Below are 10586 nucleotides of genomic sequence, written 5' to 3'. Positions count from 1 at the left end.
TTGGGAGCCTTGGGATTCCCCCCCAAGCCAAGTCAAAAACCCACCCAAATGAGTTAAAAATGAGTTTTTAGCTCACCAAAACCCCCTAACAGGCTAAACTAAGCCCAAAAGCAGTTTATAACTCACCTAAACACACACACACACATATACACACACACACACACACACACACACACACACACACACACACACACACAAAATGAAAATCATCAAAAATAAGTCTGGACATAATCAAACTTAGTAAACTGTACCACAAAATGACAGTGTTCACCCCACCTATGACTAAAACATCTTAATCTGAGCCTAAAAAGAGTTTATAAATTAGCCTAAAAACAAAATTTAAGTCTAAAATATCATCAAAATCTGTTCAGAAATACAAAATCCATCAGATAACCGGGTACTGGCCACTGATTGGCGGGGAAAGGTGTTAATTTTTTCACACCACTAAGGTGGGATATCACATAATGACGGGTCATATAGTGGGGTAGATCTGTATATAGACTTGGTAGCACAAAGTTTTTCTTTTTTTAATTGTTCCTAGATAATCTCACCTGATGTTGGTATATATATATTTTTTTTCACAGAACTGTTTCCACCACTAGTTTGTTCTCTGCACTGATTTTTAAGTAAAAAATAGCAAAAGGAAAATACAGATGAAAAAATTAAAATGTTTTTTCTGTCAGTGTATAGCCTGACTCCTTAATTCCATAAAGGGTGGCCATAAACAAATTACCTCATGTCTCCCTGTCATTTGCCATTTGGCTGCTGTTCCTCCAACTCACACCTTCTTCTCTCATATATCTGTCCATTCCAACCTTCCATCTTATCTCTGGTCTCCAACGCCCCTCTCCCCCTCCACCTACTCACGTACACTCTTCTGGTCAGTCTCCCATTCTCCATTCGTCTCCACATACCAAACCATCTCAAGAGTATTTCTCTTAATCCATTCAGTCATATCCACATCATCACCACAGTGCTCCTTCACTTCTACTTTTGTCTCTGCCTCTCCATGTAACTTCACATATTTCTCTCAAATAACTCATTTCCACTGCTGTCACTCTTGACTTGAGTCCTTCCAACAGGGCCCAAGTTCCATACATTATATTGAAGATCACAACACTGTCATGCAGCAATTTTTTTTTTTTTTCTATTCCTCTCAGTGAACCAGCAGCCTCCCTTCCCTGCTGTACTGTACTGCTTCATTCACTTCATCCTCTAAACTTTTTTCTTTTTTAAATTCAGGAAATTCATTGTATGAAGGCTGTTATATTTTCCAGACATTTATGTTAATAACATCTATAAGTGAATAACTGAAAAATGTAGCAAAAGAAAATTTTTTCTTGCTATACATTTCCTGCCCAAATCATATGAAAGCAACCCAAATCCATTATAGCAGTAACAGCACAGTACACTGAGTAGGCATAAATGTGTAACCCAGCTTACTAAACACTGAGATCATTTGACCCAACCCCTCTGCATCCACTGCAGTCACTGATGGTGTTATAAGTGGCAGGAATTCTTGTCTGATGATACAAAGAGCTGTCCAAGCCATACTCTTAGCCAAGACATCATTATAGTACAGCATAGTACTATGGTTCTAATATTTCTTTCATCTTCTCTGTTCTGTATATTCCAAAATTTAGTTCGGTAACAGTCTTCTTGTCAAGTTCCTTTCCTTTCTGTGTTTGTTGATCCTCTAGTGAAGTAAATCATAAAGCAGACTACATTTTCCCCAGTTGTCACTAATAAGATGAGGTAATTTCACATCCCCAGAAATCCAATTTATCATTAACCATGCAGTGATCAATCAACTAACCCTCCTTAATCTCCTTCCGTGTTAGGTCTGCTGAGCCTCTGGTGGTGCGGGCAACAATGTTGGTGAAGCCGATTCCATGTTCGAGTAGCCGAAAATCGTCTTCTGAGGTCAATGGCTCCGGAATGAGACCGGAGAGATACAGACACTTCCCTGGGGGTGCAGAAATGGTGATGTGAGGGATATGTAGTGATTTTAGGCATGGAAAAATATTTAAAAATGGTGATAAAGGATTTAGGTAGGATGAAGGTGGTTATTAGATGTACTATGGGCATTAAGGTAGTGATGAGTGATGTAGAGGAATGTGGAGAATGAAATCTAATATGATATCAGTGTTGGTGTGTCTATGGTTATATAGAGAGAAGGGCTGAGCTTTGAGTTTCAAGATTCATTGTGGTCCAAAAGTTTTAGTACTGCAAGTCTGTAGTAGTTAAGGAAGTCTGCAAGACGTGAGGAGAAATTTAATGCACCTGACTTTGGAAACTTGTGAACTAATGAGCATCTTTAATTATTAGGCAGTGAACTTTAGTATTTTTGATAATCACTGGTTATTTCAGAATATCAGGTGATGATAACCTAAATTTTATGATCTGGAACTTGCACAGAGAAAATTGGTTTTGAGGTAAATTGAGATAAGAAAACACAACACTTTCTTGAATCAGGGATGAGGCCAAAAGGACCAGTCATTCCCAGTGAGTGTAAAGAAGTTTGGCTGAAGTGTTTTATATGAAAAGTTTTGGCTTAAGGGAGTGACAGCTGGTAGAGTTGAGGCTTGTGTAGAGGGTGATGAATTAAAGATGGATGGGAGTGGAAATTTAAGGCATAGGAAATTCATCAACGCATGTTTTAGGATCACAGATGGATGGTTCAAAAGATTCGTGTAAGACATTTACACCCAACAGTTTACTAACATACCCAACAGTTCACTAACATGTGTACTAAATGCTACTCTGTCTGGCTATGCTTCCCTGGCAAGTGCATAGAGAGGAAATATAGAAATTTGGAGGAGCATTCTGGGATGGGGATGCAAACAAGGAAGCATCTTATTGTTAGGAGAAAAGCTGGAGGTGGAGAGGTGTCATGTTTGGGTGGTTATTGCATGGCCACATAGCCTCAAGTTCTGTTGTATAGTTGTTACAGTACTGTAAAAGTATTGCTGTTTTTTTTTTTTTTTTTTCCCCTAGTCCATCTCTGCTTATTATGGTGATGTCACAACACTGGACTTTGGCTTGGGAGGGGAATGCCAGTCAAAAGGGATACAACAGCATTTTATCACTGTAACTACTGTATGCATTTTCCACTGAAAAAACAAAGAACATTTAAAATACACTACAGAAGCTAGTTAGGATAGACTTAAACACTTCACAAGAGTTTCTGTAAATCTATGGCTTGAAGGAGCAAATAATGGATCACTCACTTCCAAACATATTTTTCCATACAAGAGTGTTGCTTTTCATTTTTCTCCATTTTGGTAAAATACTGTCTTTTGTATTACACAGTATTTAATACCGTTCCTCATTTATTGCTTACAGATGGAACAATATCACTGACACTAAATTTACTTGCAACCCAGTTGAGATTTAAGTTTGGTTTTGCATGCCTTGGCTTAAGAATGTCTTGAAAATTTTTATAGTGAGCTACTCAGAGTATTAGGTGCAGTCTGGTGGACAGCACACTGGTTGTAGGAATGGAGTGATTTTCAGGAGAGAGATAGAAAAAAAAAAAAAGCACTGTACTCATAGATTAACTGTATCAAAATTTTACTTGAAATTTTGTAGAGTAGGATGGCAGAGAGACGAACTTTTCATAAAAAGCAAAAGATAGACATAATGGCATACTGAAAGCGCAAATAAGTGAAATCAGATATCAGGAAAAGATTTTCAAAGTCTGGCTTGTAAGCTTATGAGAGACATGAAAAGGGATGGATAACCAGTGCAGTAGAAAGGCTGAGGAGACTGAGATGATAAAACACTGATACTGTTGCATGAACACCAGAATGAATAAAAAATGACAGAAGGAAGATAAGGAGTGAAAGACAAACGTGGAAGTCAAAGGAAATGCATTAACCAACACAAGAAAAACTGGAAGGAAAGGAGAGAAAGGACAAATGAGACCAGATAAATGAAAAACTGCTAAATCAAGGAAAAACGTCAAAGTACTTGCTATACTCACAGAACTGGAAAACTGTACAAAGAGAAAGAGAACAAAATCACCGAATGGAATGGGGAAGGCCACGGTTTGGTAGCGATTGACCATATTCATGCTAATACCTGTATTGTATTTGTAATAATAATAAATATCCCTCCATTAATATGTATATTTAATGGATGTCTTGCTGCCATCCACTGTCATGACATCATTAAACATGCTGAGAAGCCAAGTTTAAACAATTTCTCTCTGACAAAGTTTTAACACAAGATGACATTTAGTTACACCATCATAGTTCAAGCTCGCGTTCTTCGAAGCCAATTTAATGTGAAATGGTCTGGTATATGTGTAGTGTACTCAAATGATAAGAGCAACAATAATAAAAAAAAAAGGAAAAAAAAGAATACTTGTAACAGAGGATACAGTTAAGTTTTGCCAGTATTGTGACTGTATGAAATAAAGATGCATGACATTAAATGGTGCTGTGGTTATCAGTGAGTCAGGCAGCAAAAGATGAAAATAAAACCGAATCAGGTACATTTAAAATAGCAACCAAAACATGACAACAACACCCAGTACACTTGGTGCCAAAGAAGAAAACACTACTGGTATGAAAACTTTGGGTGGTGGTGAAGAGGAACACAATAGTAATGAAAAAAAAATAAAGGAGTAGAAAAGTAAAAGCCCCCCAAAAGAATCTGTACACAGAAATATGTTGAAAAAATTTAGAACACAGTGAGTCACATCAAAATATCCTCAACCATACTCACAGAAGTGGTTCCCAGGGCCGGCATAGTGGTGACCCTTGTACGCCGCGAACAAACCTGGATTTATACCGATCTGGAAGGGGAATTTAGAAATCTTCATGTTACCATTATTAGACTGCTCACTCGGGCACGGGCCCAATGGTTGGTTTTAAAAGATATACACTATTTGAATTTTGGACTTTTTTTTTTTTTTTTTTTTTTTTTTTACAGGCTCTAACCTCATGAACAGCAAAATGCACATGTATATACGGTAAAATTTTACTTTGAATTAATGCTCATAATTTCCAGAGCAAGAAATTACATGTCAGTGCCATTAAAAAATATAGTAGTGTACTGTACTGTAGAACTGTACTGTATTGGTACCCAGATATGCTGAGTGTTTAAACTACAGTACTTGCAATATTACTGTTTCTTATTAACACAATATTTACTCTTTAATTCATGTACCTTGTGATTATTTAGCAAAAGTTATTGAGCTCTCATAATCCAAAACATGTATATCTGGTGAAGTATGCAGTATACATGTCTGTGTGTTATATCTGAATTTTTATGTAATGTATAATCTGTATAAATATATACACTATATTCACAAAATATACAATGACAGCATATATATATATATACATAATGTCAATATAGGAACCAGTACCTAAAGTTGCTTATATATCAAAGGTATCATTGTCTTTAAATGTGAATGTTTTGGAATTTCCTTTACATAGAAATTACTCTGCTTCACTTAAAAATTATTGGCAGTAGTTTAATATAACACTTTCTCTGTTTCAGATTTTGTTGCATGACAGTTAGGGAAGGCTACGTATGTGAATTGAGGTAAGAAAAGGGCAGTATTCAAATATTACCCATATTCAAAATTTAGTTTTATACAGTATAGCAAGGAAGTAATATACAGACTTTTCTTCTGTTAAAGATGTAAGTCTGTAGTGCATTAAAACAAGAAAATATCAGTTGCTTCTTGCAGTCACATAACCTACCACCTTTTACTGTAATCAGTAATGGTCAACATCAGCACAGGGCTATAATTCCCATATTTTTTAATAATTACTAGACAGCATAGAAACAGATATTCAACCAAGCCTCTGTAAAGTCATGGTGCATGTACTGTACTTGTTGGAAAAAAAAAGGCTGTCGTATTTTGCAGTTGTATTTAAAAAAAAAAAAAAAAAAAATTGTTATTACGCTTTTAAGAAATATATCGGTGATCAGAAATATTTATAACAAAAATTAATTATCATCAGTCAACAGTAGATGGCATTTTGAATGTTTGCATGTGTGAGGTTTGGTTTCTCTTATTACAGTTCCCCAGACTGCATGTCCTTTTGCCATCTTCCTTACTGCACTTCTTGTAAACAGCTTCATGACAGCTAAGCATTTGTCCATATTTTAAAGTTTTATGTATTGTATTTTCTCTCATAACAGCTTGCATAACATGTTCCTTTATTCCAAATCAGTTGCAATACCTGAGGCAGTTCCTAATCCTTCCTACACTGCTCACTAAGACCCCCCTCAAAACTTTAGTTGTGCCATATACTCACAATGACTATATCAAGGTTTGGGCCAAGGTGATCTGGTAGGGTTCTCTTGGCTACTTCATCCTCAGATATGCCATCAAAGCGGTCAACTTTCTTTCGCTGTTTGATAGGGGCCAGGATGGGTTTTCCGTCGGGGCCAAGCTGCTTCCATTTGCGCTTTTTTGCCTCATGGGCAGCCTGCGCTGCCGCAATGGCAAGTGGGTCACCGCTGGGGATTGTTTGAGACATGTGGTTAACCGCACAGCTGGAAATTGACATGATTTAATAACTTTTAAAAATAAATGAAAAATCTGGGAGGTGGTGACTGAGTGGTTAGAGAGGTCATCTGTTGTTTGAAATGATGTGAGCTCAAACCCCAGACTGGGACAGGGATCAGCTTGATTAATTGAATTTTGTTAAAACAGACTGACTGATCTTCCACAAGGTCCACCAACAAGTCAAAAAAGCACTTTCATTAATAACCAAGGCACCAGCTTTGTATGAGACAACCTAGCATGTATTAAGACAGTGAATGTCAGTGCTGAAGTTGCAACAAATGAAGATACTGTAGGTGGCACATAGTAGAACTGCTGAACCTATGGAAACAGGCTGTTAAGCCAATGCCTGGAGTCAGACACATAATAATGATAATGATAATAATAATAATAATATTGAAAATACTTTTCCACTAAAAAGTTGCATGACAGACAGAGTCAGTCTTTGTCACCATCTTAATGCAAAGCTGGAGATTTGGTAAAATTTTTGAATCACCAATACATAAATAAGTTCCTTGCAGATCATCATTCTAGATAAGGGAACACTTTTTTATACTCTAGAACAGTTCTGCCAGAACCTGTGGTGAGAGCTGATAATGTCAGCATGACATGCTGAGTTCTTTATGAGTAGTCACTCATTCTTAGTTTCATATATTGATGAGGGTTGAACTACACAAGAACAAAAATCAATGTGGACAACTGTGGCAGTTTTATTTATCAGCATGGCTGTGGGAGGTTGACTTTGTGACCAGGTGCTGTAGGTGCCCTTTTTGCTGACCAAAGGCAGTGGTAAAAGTTATATCATCATTTTGACCTTTTTGCCAACCTATGAGATTTATACATATTGTATATTTTTTTAAGGATTTTAAGATACATTGAGCAGTGGATATATGAATCTGTCATTCAGACTCACCCATTCTCCATGAGCTTGATGTGCTTGGGTTTGCGTCCCCTGCGCTTGGGTTGAGTTGTCCCGAGCACCTCCTCAATTGGCCGAGGTGGCGGTCCACTGTACTCATCCACAAAGCTGTAGGGGTCGCCTTCTCTACCTGGCGGTCCTCCATCATGACCAGGGTGCCCTCCCATCCCTGCTGCACCCATGTGCCCTCCCATCTGGTAGCCATAACCCTGATCCGAGTACCCGCCTAAGTGTCCTCCCATGTGCTGTTGTGTCATATGCTGCTGTGGATGCCGTTGGTACCCGGGAGACATGGGAGCCAGATCACCGCCCATACCCGGGTTGTGGTAGCCCTGGTAGTGCCCCTGTGCCCCCTGCTGCTGCTGTTGCATTGGGTACCCCATGTGTCCCCCCAGTGGCCCATTCATTGAGTGGGGCTCTGGGGTCATGGGGTGATGGTGGGGTGGGAGGTGTGAGGGGTAGGGGGCATAGGGTTCAGGCTCTTGCTTGATCCCTCCAGGCTGCCCAATACTCCCAGTGCCCCCTTCCATGCTATCCCCACCATCATACCAGTCCTTCACTTCACCCTTTAGTTTACTGGGGAAGACAGATGAATGTTAGTGGCATAACTGCATACAAAATATCAATACCGGAGGAAAATTTTTATTCAAGTCTAAATGATTAGCCTACATGAAAAAGTAGAAGAAAGTTTAAACAATCCATAGTGTGTGAAATAATGAGAAAGGTTCTATAGATTATAAATTATAAAGCAAAAATAACAAATTTACAAATGTCCTAGTGAGTAAAATAATGGAAAAGTTAATAATCTTGAATATAAATGAATAAAGAATTAAGCATCATTGAGTGGCAAACCTTCCGAGAGAGGAATCATAGTACAGTAATAACACAATTTACATGTATTTGATGAATGAAACAGGCAATTACCACCATGAATCTAATTATACCTGGGAAATCAGAACCCAAATAGAGCAGCTACCACATCACCCTCTACCACCTTTCTAATCTTACATGAGATCTGGGAAACAAATACCTCCACTAGTTTAAAATACTTGCAGAAATCATCCCCAAACCACCTTCTCCACTTTGAACCGCCCCATACCCCTGCATTTCTCAGCTGGCCGTCGGTTTTTATGCGCGGGCGTGTGGTAATTGAGTTAGAGACGCCCTGATGAAGAGTGAAGGTGCCTCGATAAATAGATGCATAGTTGAGAATCCGATTGTGGAGACGCATTGGTGGTCAGGTTGGTGGGGTGTGGAATGAGGTTGAGATACAAGGGTGAGAGTGTGTGTGGGGTGAGGATGTGGTGGAAGCTGTGTGATAGTAAGAGTTAGGCCTGTGGGGTTGAGGCTGATGAGTTGAGTTAGTGTGGAAAAGGGTGAGGTTGAGATCTGTGTGTGTGTGTGTGTGTAGTGAGATGAGGTTAAGGTTGGGTAGGACGACTGAGCTTGGAGTTGGGGAGGAAGAATGAGGCTGGCATGTGGAGGTGGGAGGGGGATGTAAGGGTGAGGGTGAGGTGAGTGTCAGGTGGTTGAGCTGATGGGTTTGTGTGTGATGGGCAGGGTGTGGTTGAGGAGTGGTGGGGGAGGTGTATGCAGGATGTGTGTATGGAGTGAGGACGATAGGTGTGGAATGAGGCTGGGATGGAAGAGAGTTTGAGAATATGGAGTGGCAATAAAGGTTAAGGTGGAAGGGTGGGGCAATGTTTGGTTTGTGGGGTTTGTGTTGGTGGGGTGAAGTTTAAACTGGGACTGAAGGATGTAGTGCGACAGGAGTGTAGTTGGAGATGGAAATGAGTGATGTGTAAGATGAGGTGAGGAGTGAGGTTAAGGGTGACATTGGGTGAGAGGTCTGGCTATGTAAGGGTGTGGAATGATGGGGTAAAGGCTGCGATAGGGTGAAGTGAATGGACGGATGACTCAAGCTGAATGAATGAAGTCTAGAGTGAGAGAGAAGGATGTGACTGAGGATGTAGGGTGAGAGGGATAAGTGTACAGTGGAAGGGTGAGGGTTGGGTGACAGCTGGTGAAAGGGTGAGAGAGAGAGAGAGAGAGGGGTTGAAAGATGCAGAAGAGCTGACCTATAATTCTTTCACTATTCAAGCTTTCTCTCTCTCTCTCTCTCTCTCTCTCTCTCTCTCTCTCTCTCTCTCTCAAATGAACTCTTTAGCTGTCTGCCTGTCTGTACTCAGATGCCATAATCCCGTAAGGGGTGGCCGTTTGTCTTGAGTTAGTTATTTTACAAGGAGGGACACTAACTCCCCACCAACCCACTTGTTGACACGTAGGGAACACGTATGGGTCGGTTATATGGTTACCACCCAGCATTGTAAATGGCTTCTTGGCCTACAGGAAATCATGAAGCTTATTACGCAATGTAAAACCACCTGAAAAGGAAAGAAGAGTGTAAAAAGTGACAGGAAAGATGGAGGAAATAGAAAGAGAGAAGGGCAGGTACAGAAAAAGAATGATAAAAGGTGAAGGAAGACGTAGGTAGCACCACATCAAGCGAGTGGATGATGGTAGCCACCACCTACCACCAAAATGAACTTGACTTCATTATTCATGCTCCTCTCTCTCTCTCTCTCTCTCTCTCTCTCTCTCTCTCTCTCTCTCTCTCTCTCTCTCTCTCTAACCACCACGAAGAGAACCCCATTGAAAGATCTAAAGAAAAAATAAATCCAGAGAGAGAGAGAAAAAAAACGCCAAATTAAATTGTGTAACCAACAGAGGACGATTAAACAGAATACGAGAGAGGCTAATCAGGCGCGAGTTAAGGATTAAGGAAGAATTTTAACCAATTATTTGCCCTAGTTAATGTCGCCGTTATTTATTTATTATTTATTATTTAACCCGTCCCTTCCTTTCACCGTTTTCAAAACTGACGTGGCCTACTTTAACCTGCCCTGACAATCTCGGCCTTACGACCCCTTGTTTGTTGCGGGGTCTACTTGGTCAATGTTAACAAGGTCTGCCCTGCGTCGTTTATTAATTTTCTACCCGCATTGCCACACCCACGCCCATATCAGCAGATTGAGCCGTCCCCGCAACATATACGACCGCGTGATTTTCTGGAGCAGCGCTGTTTACGGACTACCGTGTATTTTGACACGAGCTGACACGATCTCATACAGTAATACA

At 39.9% G+C, this 10586-nt stretch overlaps 1 protein-coding gene across 1 annotated transcript in view; it reads right to left on the bottom strand.

Annotated features, from left to right (window-relative positions):
• LOC145402330 (uncharacterized) overlaps positions 1-10586 on the bottom strand; it is a 248485-nt gene that overhangs the window by 5561 nt on the left and 232338 nt on the right. Inside the window, exons 5-8 of the mRNA XM_080274472.1 lie at positions 7443-8024; positions 6279-6519; positions 4732-4822; positions 1817-1966 (exon numbers count right to left, since the gene is read on the bottom strand). Of these exons, the coding sequence (XP_080130598.1) occupies positions 1817-1966; positions 4732-4822; positions 6279-6519; positions 7443-8024 (1064 nt within the window). The remainder of the gene's footprint in view (positions 1-1816; positions 1967-4731; positions 4823-6278; positions 6520-7442; positions 8025-10586) is intronic.

This window comes from Coenobita brevimanus, chromosome 57, assembly GCF_032717465.1.
Source record: "Coenobita brevimanus isolate Jiangsu-jjx chromosome 57, ASM3271746v2, whole genome shotgun sequence".
Classification (NCBI taxonomy): domain Eukaryota; kingdom Metazoa; phylum Arthropoda; class Malacostraca; order Decapoda; family Coenobitidae; genus Coenobita; species Coenobita brevimanus.
The sequence above is the reverse complement of the archived record's forward strand: the minus strand, read 5'-3'. Positions and strand labels throughout refer to the sequence as shown.